This window comes from Nerophis ophidion, linkage group LG07 (genome assembly GCF_033978795.1).
Source record: "Nerophis ophidion isolate RoL-2023_Sa linkage group LG07, RoL_Noph_v1.0, whole genome shotgun sequence".
Lineage (NCBI taxonomy): Eukaryota > Metazoa > Chordata > Actinopteri > Syngnathiformes > Syngnathidae > Nerophis > Nerophis ophidion.
The window spans coordinates 62,847,568-62,865,788 of NC_084617.1; the positions used below are offsets into that span (position 1 = coordinate 62,847,568).

The following is an 18,221-nucleotide window of genomic DNA, read 5'->3' on the forward strand; positions in this document are numbered from 1 at the left end:
ATTTAAAAATATAGATTAAAAAAATACACCATTGATGACAGGTTGTTTTAAATTTGCTTTAAACATTTTATTTGAGAAAACCCCAACATTGTGATTCTCCAAAGTGCGTCTTGGTTGTCATTTATACCTTTTTATAATCCTGAAAAAGCTAAATATAAAATATTTAGGATTATTTTCCACAAAGAGATCCATTTATAGTACATATGATTGTTGCCTACTTGGTGACATCAATGTTTTTTTTACCTAGTGTCATAAATTGATACAATGTAAAAAAAATTCTGATTGGTTTGCATTAAACCCTGAAATAAAATGTCATCACAAATGTTTACTTAATAGAACATAAGGCAATTGGGAAAAAGAGAGTGGAAATGAGTAAATAATGAAATATACCCACCCAAAGTAGAAACAAATATATATTGTAGAAATGGAATAAGCCTTGAACAGCTTGATCTGCTTTAGAACTTTCAGCAAGATTTATAAGAAAAAAGTCAAAATGCTCCAAGTGGAGAAATTCCAAACAATCCCAAACGTTAGGTCAGCACCACTATAAAAATGAGCAAGTTCTGAGAGGAAGTGCACACACAAAGCCATTAGTTATACTGACAAACATGTGGCGTTGCACTTGCACTGTTTATGAAGTCTTCTTGTTGCTGATCTATGCTTCAAAGCTGCACAATGTGGCACAGTGACTGTGGTGTTGAAGAGGATCACTTTAAATACCAAGTGATAATTGGATGGTCAGGGGGGAGAGGGCAATTTGTGTATCAGCAAGGCTTGTGTGATAGAGAATACGGAATAAATAACGAAAAAGATCAGTAACAGATTTGAATGTAAATGTAAGACAATATAAAACTGAAATGATAAAGTGTTTAAAGTGAAGATTAAAAACAAAAACGACTCTCTCAGAAATATAATCTCCCAAATTAAATGTGGTCAACTCCACCAACAGGGAATGTAGAAGGAAAGGCAACTGCCAGGTTGCCCCCTAGTGATGAAAACCCTTCATAAACACTACTCACTAGTGAAAGTGGTTGGAAAACTCACATCTGTGGTAAACTTTCAAATATAGTGTTGGATCTGTGTGGACATAAAACATACACTAGTTTTGGCACTTTTTGGTTCCCCAACACCCAAAAGAAATTGTGCGAGTCTCCCAGGAAGTCAGTGACCATGAGGACACAATGTGGAGATGTTTGTTGGAGAGAGCTTCACGCCAGTCAGGAGGAAATAAAGAGTGTCTTACACGGGAGTTGAACGCCATCACACAATAAAATGCTGCTCTAGGATGTCCAACACTTATCCATGACAGGTTGGCTGAAGGATGCTGGTGTTTTTTTTCCACACACATTCAAACACACAACTTCAGAGCTACAGGTATGTATCTTGCTCTGTGCTGTTAAGGCTTTGGGTAGATTGTTGAAGAGGAGTCTCTTCTGCACAAGGTGTGTGCTCCGGATGAAGTGGTTTAGTTTCAGTCTCTGAGGGCTTGTTTAGAACTGGAGGAGGGGCTGGTGCATAATCGGGTGGTGGCGGTGCCGCACTGGGAAGAGGGTAAGGGTTTGGAATCTCCTCGTGGAGCTGGGACTTCCCACTTTTCTTCTTGTTTTTCTGCTCCTTGCCCTTCTTCAGTTGCTGGCTGAGCTCCACTTCCTGCACCAAGATGGTGGGGTGCTGCTGCAGGTCCTGGCGCCGCGGCGGGTCAGCCAACATGATGAGACGGGCACCGTGCATCCTGGGAGGTGACTTGAAACTGAGCTCTCCGTGGTTCTTTTTCCAGCGCTTGAGCTGGGAGTGATGCTCCCTTTCCACGTCTCGCGCTGTAATTGGCACTTCCAGGATCTGTCAGGAAGACACGCGTATTCACACACAAATGAGTCATTGAGAGCATTTTGTAAGGCACAGAGCAGCCCTTCACAGGAAACACACTAAGTTCTTTCCATGTCTGGCCTTTGTGTTCAACTTTGTTACTTAATCAGTGAATGCCAAAGGCCTCTGGCAGGGTCACCGGTGGTCAAGTCGCATAGACTGCTTATTATAAGGCTGGACGCTCACAACAGCAATATAAAGACCGGCCGAGCAATTCTGGATGTGAACACCACTAATTCTCTGCAGTCCATAAATTCACTACGACTGATTCAGAACAGCCTGTGGACTTCTGCCCTGCAGGTGGCAGAAGTCCAGGTGGCATGATATTTACAGTGGTCATAAATCATATTGCGCTAGTAGCAAAAGTATCTACACAGCAAATAACCAGCAAATATACTAAAGATTCCCACCGTGAAAAGTTTAACATTATTCTAATATAATAAGTCAGAAAAAATATTTAAATATTTACAATTCAAACTTAAAGGCCTACTGAAACCCACTACTACCGACCACGCAGTCAGATAGTTTATATATCAATGATGAAATATTAACATTGCAACACATGCCCATACGGCCTTTTTAGTTTACTAAATTGCAATTTTAAATTTCCCGCGAGGTCACCTGTTGAAAACGTCACGGAATGATGACGCTTATGTTGACGCGTGCTTGTGACGTCTTTGGTTGGAGCGAACATTTCAGCCCAGCACCACACACGGCTAAAAGTCGTCTCTTTTCATCGCATAACTACACAGTATTTTGGACATCTGTGTTGCTGAATCTTTTGCAATTTGTTCAATTAATAATGGAGACGTCAAATAAGAATGCTGTTGGTGGAAAGCTGTGGATTGCAGCTACTGTTAGCAACCGAAACACAGCCGGTGTTTCTGTTTGTTGTGAAGCTTTAACACAGAGCGGTCGAGCGAACATGTTTCTCTACGTCAACCAGCAAGTTTTTGGATGGGAAAATTGTGATATTAAGTCGGCTTTTACCGGAGACTGCAGTGGATTATGCGACCTCCTCCTGCAACTCAAAAAGGCAGCTGTGATCTTGGCTCCTAGGCTTCTCTCAGAGACACTGGCGTTCACCGCAGCCATCCGACTTTCAGGTACGACTTTAGAATCTCCCTAAAACACTATTAAAACAATAAGCAGATGAGGGATCTTCCAGAATTATCCTAACAAATGTGTCTAATTACATCTGAAACACTCCCATTGCCGCAGCCTGAAACCGTCGCCTTTTTTTTTTTTTTTAGTCCTTCACTCTAACTTTCCTCATCCACAAATCTTTCATCCTCACTGAAATTAATGGGGAAATCGTCACTTTTTCGGTCTGAATCGCTCTTGCTGCTGGTGGTTTACATTATAAACAATTTGAGGATGTGAGGAGCCCTCACACCGGTGACGTTATCGTCTGCTACTTCCGGTAAAGGCAAGGCTTTTTTATTAGCGACCAAAAGTTGCGAACTTTATCGTCGATGTTCTCTACTAAATACTTTCAGCAAAAATATGGCAATATCGTGAAATGATCAAGTATGACATATAGAATGGACCTGCTATCCCCGTTTAAATAAGGAAATCTCATTTCAGTAGGCCTTTAAGTATTTTTTACAGCTACAAATAAACCAGCTCTGAATTTTGGTGTAATATTTTCAAGTTCATATGTCAACATACACAAAGCAATGAAGATCTAAGTTGTGTATCAAAACATTTCATGCACGCTTATCTGTGGATGAGTCTTTCAAAGACTGCTGATTTATTAAACTATTTATCTGACCCTTTGCATGTCAGCTAGTGGTCATGCTAACCTGTGAAAGATCACTTGAAGCTAATTAAACAAATAAAACATAACTCTTTAAAATTTTTACATTCAATGACATTCCATCCATCCATCAATTTTCTTCCGCTTATCTGAGGTCGGGTCACGGGGGCAGCAGCCTAAGCAGAGAAGCCCAGACTTCCCTCTCCCCAGCCACTAGGTCCAGCTCCTCTCGGGGTATCCGGAGGCGTTCCCAGGCCAGCCGGGAGACATAGTCTTCCCAACGTGTCCTGGGTATTCCCCGTGGCATCCTGCCGGTTGGACGTGCCCTAAACCCCTCCCTAGCTCATCAATCACATTATAATATTTTATTCTTGTATTCCTGCTTTCTGTGTACATTTTAGACTGCATTTGTTCTGTTTTCCCACTTTTTATTTTTATTTTTTACTGTTATATTGTACCCTGTGCAATGTCAGTTTTTGAAAAATGAAAAAAATTATTTCTATAGCATGCTCCATATTGCTGCACTTACCTCCCGGACAAGGAAGCCCTCCTGCATGTATCGAGGTTCTATGGCGCGGAGAAGCTCCATGGTTTCATACTGGCCCTGGCAGGCCTTCAGCTTCTCACGACTACCCAGCATGCACTTTAGTAGCACTAAGCCCACTCTGAAGATTATTTTCACACCTGCGGGAAAAACAAATGCTTTTAGTGTGGAACCTATTCAACCTATTTTGTAGGCCAAGCAATCTATAGGATTTTCCCCTACATTTTCTATGAAATGCAGAAGTATGAGTAAAAACATTCAGTAATAATCACCAGCTGATATATTAGTTATGTGAATTTTGGCTGCCAAATGTTTTCTTAGGATCTTTTGTTGCTTTAATTGTATAACTAGCAACATATGTGTAGTAAGGTTGTACAACTGTGTATCGATACTTTGTTATACTTTTCCAAATAAAGGGAACTACAAAAAATGTCAATATTGGCTTTGTTTTAACGGAAAATCTTACAACAGAATAAACATACCGTTTGATTGATTGAAACTTGTATTAGTAGATTGCACAGTACAGTACATATTCTGCACAATTGACCAATAAATGGTCACACCCGAATAAGTTTTTCAACTTGTTTAAGTCGGGGTCCAAGTTAATCAATTCATGGTGATCAGTATGTTTCCTATTGCACTAGAATATGGATTAAAAGACATCAAACTTATTGGCCTTTTCGTGTTACACTCAAAGAACAATTTACTATTATATATTAATTATAGTGTGCCATAATCAAGGATTAGTTTGGAATAGAATAAAAAACTTTATTGACATTATATTAAATGCTTCATGATTTATGGTTGTCACTCCTGGTCTGTGCTTTAGGAAAAATATGATTACCGTACTAGTAAGTATACTAAAAACAAACTAAGGATACAAGTACACATAAGGCATGTAGCAGGCAAGACACACATTGTTAAAGACAAAACACAAATTTTAGGAATGTTACAAAATTCAGACATTTTATTTTAATTGGTTGACGCTAACTGGGCAGTTTTAACTCTGCTAATATTTGGCATCAATCCAAGCAGTTGTGTGCGTGTCTACGTATTTACATGTGCACAACAAGGGACCTGATTAACTCATGAAAGTAGCGTATGTGTGTTTGCGAGAATGGCAACTGGTTGCCTGAGTGACGTCAGTGAGTGAGTGGGCGAGTAAAGAGAGAGAGAAGGAGTGCATGCACTGCGCAGCAGAAGGATGAACGGGTCTGGTTGTGTCCTGCAAAACTATTAATAAATCAACCAGATAGTCACAAATCGGCGACCTCGTCATTCTGACCTGAGAGCGGAGATTAGCAGACCCATTGCCGGGTAAAGTGAAGGGTGCTGCACCTGACGAAAACATCGACCCTGGAAGGAACGTCTGCCCTGTGCTCCACGACTGCGGTTTGCACCGGGGCCGGACAGCAGGACAGGTGTAACAACTACATTATTACCTGTCACTATTTATAACTCATTGTGCAGATGTGAATGCTTATTAATTAAATATATACCTAAGTTTGAAGCAGCGGTGGTAACACTAATCGCCACGTTTCACAAGGTGTGTTTTAAAGCAACACTTGCAGCATAGCGCCTCCCTGTTTAAAGTGTCACCTTTATTGATGGGTTTGAAGCCCAAATACCTCCATATTGGGCTTCATACACCCCACTTTATTAAACCGTAGAATTGCCGTCTTTTGCCATTCTTCCTCTCCATAATGTTATTGCTTGTAAGCACTTTGTGTGTGTTTTTTATCACAAAACATTATGCGCCTTAGCTGTCTAATCAACACCGCACAGCGGCATTTCGATGAAAGAACGGTGCCGGTATTTTTCAAAGGTAGTATACTATCGATTTCAATTAATTAGTATCATGGTACTTTTAGTACCGGTATATTGTACAACCCTAATGTGTAGTAGATAGATAGTACTTTATTGATTCCTTCAGGAAAATTAAAACGTACCACCTCTTATTGTTTGTGTGCTAATGGCAGTGCTGTGCGTGTAACCCTTCCCCTCAGAGTTGACACACACACATAACCACACATTTTGACCAATTATGTTCAGCTTCAACAGAAACACAGATGGGGACAAAAATAGACCCCACAAGACAGTTTTCGTCAAAACAGTTGCTTCGAAGGGCGGCATACTTTGCGAACGACACATCACCAATATATACAGTAGTCAGGTCTCCAGCTCCAGATTATGTTGGTGTACAAACTGTGTCTATGTTATTGTCATGCTGTACATTGCGTGAAAAAAATCAATGTGGATTCAGAGTTTCCCCCCACTAGTTGGTGAGGTGAACAGTGAAGATACAACCAATATAGGCTAATAGCAAGCAAGACATAACTTAGTTTTTCCAACCATAGAAACAAAAAAGTGTGTGTGGAGGAGAGTGCGATGATATTAATTTAATTAAAAACAGTACCAAGAGCGTGACATGCGTGTAGCCCACTTGGCGAAGCATTATAAGTCTAGTCTGAAGCTGTGGTTAAAACACTGTATTTTATTGTTTTTATACAATATTTCCTTTCTAAAAGTGTATTTTTCTTTTTAAAAAGGCACGTTACATGTTAAAATTGTGCTAGGTTTTTTTTTCTGGGCGGCATGGGGGGGACAAGCACCTACTACATTAGTTTTAATTAATTTCAATGGGGAACAGTGACTTGAGGTACTATCATCTTGTGTCACTGAACCAATTAAACTCATAAGCGGAGGTACCACTGCAGTGTACTTGCTCTACATGTGCATAAAATGTGCACACATGTTCATTGATTGCCTATGAACTTACTTATATATAACCAACAAATCTGTAGGTAATGTTTGAACATCGTCATTTGGATTTGCATAATAAATTCAAGCATTACCGTCACAGAGGAACATGTCCCAGACACGCAGCACTGAGGCCCATGGCAGCGTTCTGGAGAAGGCACACATAAACCATTCAGTCATGTAGAGGATGGGGTCGATCTTGTGTTTTTCCAGATGCCGGTAGGCAAGTGGGGAGACGCGTCTGAGCAGAGCAAATAGGATCTCTCCATCCAACTGTATTGCTTCCTAGGAGAGATACAGACATGAGAGGCATTAACAGGGCAACCAAACATACTGGGATTTGTCCTGCCTGAAACCAGATCAGCACATGGACGTTCAACTGTTAGAAAACCAGTCCAAACACATCGTATTACTGCAGGCTTTAGCATGACAGTGGGGATTACACAACCTCCTCACTATTAGGAGTACATCTTGTTTCCAATCGAGATGAATAATGTCAAAGGACAATAATGACAGTATGAGAAAACGCAAGGTAGGATTAATCACCCAAAACCGCTTGTTATAACCACATTACTGTTACGCCCTTGTGTTCTTTGTGTCATATTTGTATCTACAGTTTGTGCTTGTACTAGACACTAAAATATTCCTCGTTTCTCACCAGGCCCGGGCTGTAGTAACCAGGAAGGTACTTCTCACAAATTTGCACCAGCCCCCAGAAGGCATCCTGTGGGAAACAGACAGTGATGTTATGGTTTAATCAATGCCTGTATTCATATTGATAACTTCATTCCGTCTTGTATGCCAGGGGGATATTAATTTAACAATAGGCTTCTTATTGGTAGTTATAGTTATTCTTTTTCATGGTGCTAAGTGAACATGAAAGGGCATAATTTTAGACATACGTTTTGAATTCATATTTTTTTAGATTGTGCATGTGATTAGGTAATTTTATGGGTGGTTAATTCATTCAGAAAGCCTATTTCTTTTTCAGTATGATAAAGCGTACAGCATGTACAACAAATATACAGCCACAACATGTAAAGTGTTGGGGCGACAACTGGGAAACGGCAAGACGGTCTCCTAGGTTACCGGTGTCTGTTATGTCCGGAAGTAAAGAAAGAGATTAGAAACACTAAGGTTTGACTTCGACTACTGGCGCTACCAAAGCGAAGTGATTTTGTATGCTGATGATATCATTCGCTTCTGCTCTTGAGTTTGAACTGTATCAAGGTCCTATCAAAACAGAGCACTTCAATATTAAAAAAAGAGACTTCCAGCACATTCATATGAAAGGATGAGTGCAAGTGTTTGGGAGTGAAATGTGGGAGTGATGTACGGTACCTCGGCAGGCATGTGCATGAGTAACACAGCAGCAATGGGAGCCTGCGCCTGACAGTATCCCTCCTCTGGTCTGTATAAAGTGTAGGCCTTTAGAACACGGAAAAGGTCCTTCTGCCTGTGCACGGATACACAACAGTATTTAGACTAATATACACATTTATATATATAAACACACCTGTTTTGGGGGTCATTTAACTTCTGTTTTACCCGTGTCCTCCTCGTGACACAAACATCTCGTGGAATGGAAACTGTCGATGCAGGTCTTTTTCAATCACATCAAGCCATTTTGGATCCCCTGGCTGGCTATCCAACTCCTAGAGAGGAACACATGAAAGTGGCTATAAAAGTTTTTCCAAAATGAGGCTTGCCAGGAAAAATTGCGATATTTTGCCTGATGAACATGTTCTACTGTACAGCCTCCTTCTAACAGAGACTTTGCAACATTTTCAAATGCAGAATGACCACCTGCTTCTGTGCACTTAAATGCCTACTGAAATTAGATTTTCTTATTTAAATGGGGATATCAAGTCCATTCTATGTGTCATACTTGATCATTTCGCGATATTGCCATATTTTTGCTGAAAGTATTTAGTAGAGAACATCGACGATAAAGTTCGCAACTTTTGGTCGCTAATAAAAAAGCCCTGCCTTTACCAGAAGTAACAGACGATGACGTCACCTGTATGAGGGCTCCTCACATCCTCACATTATTTATAATGTGAGCCTCCAGCAGCAAGAGCTATTCGGACCGAGAAAGCGACAATTTCCCCATTAATTTGAGCGAGGATGAAAGATTCATGAATGAGGAAATTTAGAGTGAAGGAATATATAAAAAAAAAAGTTAAAAAAAAAAGGCGATTACAGTGGGAGCGATTCAGATGTTTTTAGATACATTTAATAGGATAATTCTGGGAAATCCCTTATCTTTCTATTGTGTTGCTAGTGTTTTAGTGAGTTAAATAGTACCTGTCCACGGGTGTGTTGAAGCCAGTCTCTGAGAGAAGTCACAAAGCTGCAGAAGGACAGAAGCTCCGCTGATCTCCGGTAATAGGCAACTTTTTAACCACAATTTTCTCACCGAAACCTGCCGGTTGACAAGTGGTCGGGAACAATGTTCGCTTGACCGCTCTGATCCTTAGTAAAGCTTTACCTCCGGGAATTTTAAACAAGGAAACACTGTGTGTTTGTGTGGCTAAAGGCTAAAGCTTCCCAACTCCATTTTTTTTCCTTGACTTCTCCATTATTAATTGAACAAATTCCAAAAGATTCAGAAACACAGATGTCCAAAATACTGTGTAATTGCACGATGAAAAGAGATGACTTTTAGCCGCAAGTGGTGCTGGGCTAATATGTCCCCTCCAACCAATAACGTCACAAACACGCATCATCATTCCGCAACGTTTTCAGCAGGAAACTCCGCGGGAAATTTTAAATTGTAATTTAGTAAACTAAACCGGCCGTATTGGCACGTGTTGCAATGTTAATATTTCATCATTGATGTATAAACTATCATACTGCGTAGTCGGTAGTAGTAGGTTTCAGCAGGCCTTTACCACAGAACAGTAGTACAACCGTTTCTGTGACCCTTTCAAATGAAACTGAAACCTGAAATGATCCATATCATAAGAGAATAGGAAGTGAAAGAGGAATGTGTCTGACCTGAAACTTTCCTTGGTTCTGCTCTTTTTTGACCTTTCCCCCTGAAAGGTAGAGCCATGCACGGCCTCGCAGGGAAGGAGGGATTCCTTTTTGGGAACGAAGCCTCACCTGGACCGAAAAGGAGAACAAAGTCACAAAATGAAGCAAAACACAGAAGAAAATGGGTGTAAAAAAGTGTATTTTTACTAAGCAGAAATGAAAATGTAAAAAAATTCAATATAAGAAATATAGCTACTGTGTAGTGTGCACAATTAGGTGTTGACGTGACAGAATGGTGAAAGTTGTAACACTGCAGGTGTTATCAGTGTACTACCAACACGTGCACGTAGCTTCAAAAAGGAGAACACAATTGTAATGTGTACTTCCTGATATTGGTGGCATGTGAGCAGGTGTACCATCTGTATTATCTACACAATAAGCAAATTAACCCAATGTTCAGCTAAATCCGCTTTTGTCTATGCTCGGGGGTAAATATTATCTACACGCACAATGTTTACCCAGCCTGTTGTCATGCCAGTCATATAACATCACTTGAGCCCCACCCAGAATATGACACTGTGTATTTTTTGTCACATGGTGTGTATTGTGAAGAAGAACGCATAGGTCAATCCTGCTATGCTGTGAAGGAAATGAGATAAAGTTGCAGCTCTGTGATAAACTGTTTAGTGTCTCATATTTTCTCATGCATTCCAATACGCAAGTGGAAGAAAGCATAATTACAACTGTACTGCACATACTTACTGTAGTATTTTGTGTATATTTTTGTTACTTTTGGTATTGCTTTTACTGAAGACAAGAATTTTCTTAAAGTACCATAGATTCAGGACTATAAGCCATTACTTATTTCCTACACTTTGGACCCTGCGGCTTATAAGAAGCGTGACTAATTTGTGGATTTGTCTTCGCCGACCGCCATAATAATTTTTTAAAAACAAGCAAACACAATGAGGTGTTTTTTTGTCTGTGCTATGGCGCCATCTTTTGACCTAATTTGCTCAATGCAGGTGCTGCGGTGTTCTTCCATTTGGTGCTTTCAACCGAAAGTAGAGTGCTGTTAAATATTCCAGCCTTCAATAGGGTTCCACTCCTATGGATTCTGTATTCATAACTACAACCAACATTTGTAAGTTTTAGAATATAACTAAAACGGGTACTACTTACTAAACTGTCCCATGTGTGAGGTCAGTATTAGTTTTTTTCATGTATTTTTGTACGTGCTATTGTGATGTAAGGAGTCGAACGCTAGCGTTGTTAGCATTAGCTACTATGCTGACCCGTCTCCCTGTAATGTTCGTCTGATCTTGAATGGGATTGTGCTAAAAATTTTAATTTTCCTGAAGGAACTCTCCTGAAGGAATAAATAAAGTACTATCTGATCTAATCTAATCTAAGTTTACCATTGTTAGTATTATTACATTAAAACAGCATTCTTTTTGTATCGTTTAGGTTTCGCATATTCCTTAGTAAACTAAACAAGATGTCACAGTGGAAAGAGTCTATTTAGCTGATTGGAGAGCTGGCTTCCACAGCGATTAGGTTCATGATGATGACTTCTGTTTTATTGGATCAGCCGTTTGGCTGCCATGTTACAAGCTCCGTTTGGAAACAATTAAGATATGTAAATAAACATTTACAGAATATTTCTGTGTAAACAACTCAGTTCACAACATATATATCAGCGGCTTATAGTCAGGGGCGGTTAATATATGGAAAAAATATTTTGCTGTGAATTTTAGTGGGTGCTGCTTATATCCCGGTGAACTCTGCAGTCAGAAAAAATTGGTAGGTATTTTCTAAACCTAACTATAGCAAGAACTGAAACAGGTACGGCTAGTCTGCCTTTAAATGTATAGTACTGGTATAAAATACACAATATGTGAACCTGTTGTAGAATACAATACTTAAAAGAAATGAAAAAATGCATCTTGCAAGTATAAACAAAACCTTGCATACAAATACTGAAATATGGACTGAACATGATGTTGAGAGCAATGACAAAACAAGATCTAGCTTTTGCAATGAAATAAATTGTTGCACAAAAAGCACTGGAGATGATGGTGTTTAAGATAACAGCTGTGCAGAAGCAGTCACATCTCAATGTTGAACCCGTGGAAGCCACATGACATAGTGTTATTACTGTTATATAGTTAACATAGGCCTGACCTTGTTGTATCTCTTGATCATCCACTTGTCCCAATGATTGAGCATATCCAGCCACTTCACTTCCCTTTGCCTCAGCACTGCTGGAGGCACATCCAAGGCTCTAAGGCACACATAAAAACAGAGGATAGATGAGTTCACACTATGTAAACACAAGTTATTTGGTTCAACAAACAGAACTATAAAAAGGTTTGAAGTAAGCATTAGGTAATTGTCAGTTGTGAAGCATAAGCCTTCAGAGAAGTCTGTTAAAATCAAAAGCTTTGTATTTAGGGTGGATCGTGATGGTGTCATTTTTTAGCAGCTGGTTTTGTGGTCATTGCTCATGTGTGGGCAATTTAACATCCAAAGACTTGTTTAAAAAATACAATTAAATATAGTAATGTAAATAAAGAATAGAATAAACTTTGTTTCAACTTATAGTTTTGGTGTCTTTCTGTAACTCATATATTTACAGTCTCCCACACCAAAATAGAGTACCACATAAAACGCTTCGAGAGAAAAAAAAAATGAAGACAAGTCTAACATAACATTACCAGTGAGGCCTTATGCTGTTTCAACTATGCAATTATCTCATCAGCAAAAGCACGTAATTGAAGGTTTGCATCACTTCAAAAGTGGGCTATTTTTAGGTGACTCCCTTTTATTTACAAAAGATATTGGACCATGTGGATCAGGAAAAATAATGTTTCTGTAATCTACAGTTTTAGGAGAACGCCGTTAATCCTTGATTTGGGAAAAAGGACTATTTTAAAACAAAGGGAAGCTTCTTCATACAACCTACTGTAGGTTGTGAAGTACGGTGGTTGACAGGGGAAAAAACAAATGCTGCAAAACCCCCAAACATTATTAAACAGACGCAGTGGGAAAATTTAAAATACTGCAGTGCAATGCCATAAATCCTCTAGCCAAGGGATATTCAACTGGCAGCCAGGGGGTCAAATCCGACCCGGGAATGACACCATACTGGCACACCGAGTTCAGTTCAAAACTTAAGGGACACCTATTTTTGCAGCAAATTCCTAAAAACACAAGAGTGCTTCTGTTGTATAGAAAAACTTGGAGCACCGTAAACAAATTGGCAGATCATTGCATTGACATTTTAAACTTTCTAGCAAACATACAGTACAACACTGGGGTCTAAACTTGTGAGTTACATAACAGGCATTCCTGAAGGGACCCCTTTAAGTCCTCTCCTTTTTGGCAGTTACATATATCACGTAACTAAGGTGTTGCTTTAGCTTGTTTACTTCATATGCAGTCAGTAGTTATTTGTTCAACTTATTTATTATATATTTATTATATATATTATATATAGCCCACAAGTTGAGTATATACCACTTGTGTGAGACTCACATTTTTGCAGCGGATTGTTAAAAAAAACTTGTAGTAGAGATGCTTTTTTACTAGCTTTTTTGCAGAATCTTAAAAAAAACAGCAGAGCGCTCCTGTAACTCTGACAAAATAAATAAACTAAAATTGAATGTTTACAATAGAGGATACTGGTTCTCAGGAATATACAAAATAAGACATAGAAGTCTGGCCCCCCGGTTCTTAGCTTTCTGGAAATGTGGCCCCAAAAACAATTTAGTTAAATATCCTTGCGATGGAATAAAAAAATAAAGATGCTACAATAGCCCAACACACACATGCACACCCACACCAAAAACAACTGCATGCAAGAAATGCTGAAAGTTCAAAGAACAAAGGGAAACGTTTGACCTTCTTGAGGGGCAGAATGAAAAAGTACATTTTCTCCTTATCTTTGTTAATGACTTGGACGTACCATTTTACAAAATTAAATAGCGACTGGTTTACGCATCTATTGTTCTCATTAAAATGAATGTGCATCAAAGCAGACAACCGTCAGGTTTGGCTCCCCTGGTAGCCTGACAAACTTGTTTTGTTCGCAAACTTGAAGCGATTTCTTTCATGCAGCTGTTTTAGTAAGGTTTGTTCTGTTTTGGTTTTTTTCATTTAATTTTTCATTTATTTATTCATTTCAGGCAAAGACATGAAAAAAAGTACAAGGTAAACAACATGTAATAATATAAATAATATAATGCAAAAGGTAATGTACAATATCTAAGCATGATGGTCCAGTTTTGCCTGTAAGAGAGTGGGAAGAAGATAACCTATTTAATCCCACCCCCAGTTCTTAATTCAGTGATTAATATAGTGGGTTTCACTGTTACTTTGTTTAAGGATTATAATACAAATGTTGTATCATGGTGGCATTACCACAGGTAACAATAATTATTACACTGTAACAATAATTTGCATCAACAACAGAGGAAGAATGAACATACCAACAATGGTAATAGGCAAAATGCTAACAATGGTAATAGACAACATAACAATAACGGTAAGGAAACATTGAGCACATGTTAACCATGAATTGATTAATTAACAAGGACCCGGACTTAAACAAGTTGAAAAACTTATTTGGGTGTTACCATTTAGTGGTCAATCGTACGGAATATGTATTGTACTTTGCAATCTACTAATAAAAGTTTCAATCAATCAATCAAAAACACTTTGAGACAGAGTACAACAGCAGGTCAAATTAAAGACCCTCATCTCTATATTTGAACCAGACCTGATGTTTGTATAATAGTTTAAATTGATTAATAGTTTGGCATTGCTTGTACTGTTAGTCCAGTTTGTTTCCTAGTTTTACTCCGGATACAGACACACAAAAACGTTTACGCGTGGTTTGAGAAATATCCATTATTCACATCGTCTGATTGATTGAAACTTTTATTAGTAGATTGTACAGTACAGTACATATTCCGTAAAATTGACCACTAAATGGTAACACCCGAATAAGTTTTTCCACTTATATAAGTCAGGGTCCACGTTAATCAATACATGGTATTTTATTTAGCATTTTACGTGACTATTCAGCATTTATGTAATTGCAATTTTTTTTTTTGCACTATTAACCCTGCTGCATTTGTTTTATGGCATTTTAGAAGTATTTCTCTGTTAAAAAGAAAACCTCCAGGCAACTTCAACCCTAAACTAACACCCTCCCTCCTCCACGTCCCACCTCCCCGGATTGTAAATAATCAAATGTATATACTTGTTCTTATGCTTTCTGAACTCACTATGTTCACTGCTCGCTGTAAATATCCTAAGAGGTCAGACCTACACTGTTTTACTGTCCATTTCTCTGACGATGCAATTGTTGACGACTGAAGTGCTGATTTCAACAAAACCTAACCCCCCAGATTGTAAATAATGCAAATAATTCAATGTATATACTCTGATGATTAACTTGTATGATGACTGTATTATGCTGATAGTATATATTTGTACCATGAATTGATTAACGTGGACCCCGACTTAAACAAGTTGAAAAACTTATTCGGGTGTTACCATTTAGTGGTCAATTGTACGCAATATGTACTGTACTGTGCAATCTACTAATAAAAGTTTTAATCAATAAATCAAAAGGAATGTTTACTACGGTGGCTGAAAGGGGCAGAATAAAGTCCCTTGCTTTAACAGCCACTTAAGCACCATTGAACAAACCTATTTACCGGTATTAAAAGTAATACAATAGTTGTTGGGTTTTTTTACCTTTTAGGCTTTCCTCAAGTTTGGTCCCCGGTCTCCGGAAGGATCTCACTCATAAAAATAAGTCATAAATTATTATTTTTTTCATTTAATTCTTGAATCTCAAGATCAACTTCAGGTCTGTCTGTTGTTCTAAAGTTTTTTTTTATTTGGTTTTTATGTTTATGCCCTTTATGTCAAAACCCTTTCAAAGTGGAATATTTGATGTGAAGTAATTGGAACCCTAAATAGGTCAATAATTCATAACAATAAAAAAAGAAAAAAAATAAGTGTTGAAAATAAGCCAAATGTATATATATATATTTTTTTTTCTTTACTTTTAACGCTTAAGTCTGTAGATCTCTTGATTATAAGATTTTATAATTTTTTCATATCTTTTTGTTTGTTTGATGCCCTTTTTGGGAAAGAAAACTTTGTTTCACACAAAATATGCAATATTTTCCCCCCCAAAATATTTGAAAGTATAATTGTTCCAGTGAAGGAATTGGAGCCTTCAGCAGGTCAATTAACAGTCCGCATGGCAGCTTCGTGTTATTAGTGCCAACATTGTAACTTTTTCTTGTTACATGTCCCTGTTTACTCTTTTATTACACTTTTTTAGGGACCAAAGTCCCATTGGGACAGAGGACCCTATTGTATCTGTAAGGTTTTATTCTTTGTTTATTATCATTCTTTATTACTATTCCGCACCTTCGCGCTGTAATTTGACCCCCTTAACATGCTTCAAAACGCAGCAAATTCTACACACACATCGGTATGGCAAACCTTGCCATCTAATAAAAAACAAACCCCAAAAATCCAAATTGCACTCTAGCGCGCCCCCTAGGAAAAAACACAGACAAAAGTGATTGTAACTTCCGTTAGGAATGTCGTACAGACATGAAACAAAAACCTCCATGTAGGTCTGAATTAGACCTACATTTCATAAACTGACTTTCTTCAACAAAAATCAACAGGAAGTTGCCAAGAACCCCTTTTAAACTAAATGTTCCTAAAAAATTTCATTATTGCCTTTTAGAGCTGTAATTTGACCCCCTTAAAATGCTTCAAAACTCACCAAACTGGACACACACATCCAAACTGGCGAAAATTGTGATATAATAAAAAAATTTAAAAAACTCAAAATTGCGCTCTAGCGCCCCTTAGGAATAAAACACAGACAAAACTGCTCCTAGGAAGAAAACAGACAAAACTGCTTGTAACTTCTGGTAGGAGTGTCGGAGAGACATTAAAAAAAACCCTCTATGTAGGTCTCACTTAGACCTGCATTTTAATAATTGACACCCTTCAGCAAAAATCAACAGGAAGTTGGCAATTACCGCTTCAAAACAAAAGTTTTGTAAAAACCCGTCACTTTTTTTCAAACATTACGGGTGACAGGAAGAAGCACCAGTGTGACCCCAGGATGCAGGGAAGGTGGGTAACGTAAAGGTAAAGATCTGTTGAATGGGTAAAGGCAGGAAACACCAGCAAAAGTCGGTCCTGTCCATCGCTGCTTGCAGCTTTAATTATGTTTTAAATTTTTATTATAGTATTTTTTAGAATGGGCCGGGGGCCATTAACAAATTAGCTAGGGGCCACAAATGGCCCTCGGGCCGCACTATGGACACGCCTGGAGTAAGTATAATAACCGCATTGTGCCACGCAGACCAGCACACCCATATTGTAGTAACTCATATTTCCCTACACTGCGGTTATTTATGATGTTTTAAAAACACACATTTTACAAGGTTAGCGCAAATTCGACATTAGTCTCCAAAACACATGACTATTAAGTAGATATCAAAATCCAAACTTACGAAGCCTCCGTGTACTGTTGCGCTCCCCCAATAAATCCATATTTATCGGTTTGTCTCTCGCTGGTGTAGCCGTTGATCTCGGAGTCGGAGCCCAGCGAGCTTTCGTCGTCGATGTGGCTGCTGCTGACGGTCCTGATGCTCCTCGTATCCGCCGAGCGACGACCGTTCTCCGGGTCGGCCATGCTAGCTTGGACGGCGTTCGCTGACGTCAGCGAGTCTGTTGACAAGCCAAGTTTTTAAAACTGCTCCTTAAGCACATATCGGCTCAAACACCACCGACGCCATTATGTTTCTTCGTGTGAATGAAACGTCCCCCTAATAAACTATTAATGGGCGTCACACCAATACAACCGACGGCTATTAAATCGACTTTAACGTTAACTTCAACCGCAAATGGAGCGCTAGCTAGTTAGCTTGGATGCTAATGCAAACTTACGTTAACACATTGGAAGTCCAACTTCGAGGATTTCTCCGTGGGCTCCACCGTCCATTAACGATATGTTGGGATTCATTTCCAGAAATTAAGTGAGCAGACAGTTTAATGTGTCAGCTTTAAAGAGTGTTGGCTGAGCTCCACGTCCTGTCATTCCACAGTAAATAAATTCTGCTTCGGCCAGCAGTCCTGTCCAACCGTGCTGTGATTGAGTCCGGGATTGGAATGGTTGGTGATGCCCCTAGCGGCCACTCTGGTTACTACCATTTGTGTATGGGGAAAACATAGTGTTTTCTTCATACCAAACTGGTATCATAA

General features: G+C 38.9%; 1 protein-coding gene across 1 annotated transcript; it reads right to left on the reverse strand.

Annotated features, from left to right (window-relative positions):
* Nucleotides 1-42: 42 nt before the first annotated feature.
* On the reverse strand, nucleotides 43-18,140 carry LOC133556678 (TBC1 domain family member 10A-like). The gene is made up of 10 exons (XM_061906830.1): nucleotides 17,907-18,140; nucleotides 17,471-17,687; nucleotides 12,093-12,192; nucleotides 9,930-10,037; nucleotides 8,478-8,584; nucleotides 8,271-8,385; nucleotides 7,588-7,653; nucleotides 7,025-7,214; nucleotides 4,155-4,309; nucleotides 43-1,839 (listed from the first exon to the last, which is right to left on the reverse strand). Exons 2-10 carry the CDS (start codon nucleotides 17,650-17,652, stop codon nucleotides 1,369-1,371), a joined length of 1,494 nt encoding a protein of 497 aa, XP_061762814.1. The 5' UTR covers nucleotides 17,653-17,687; nucleotides 17,907-18,140; the 3' UTR covers nucleotides 43-1,368.
* Between the last annotated feature and the right edge of the window lie 81 nt (nucleotides 18,141-18,221).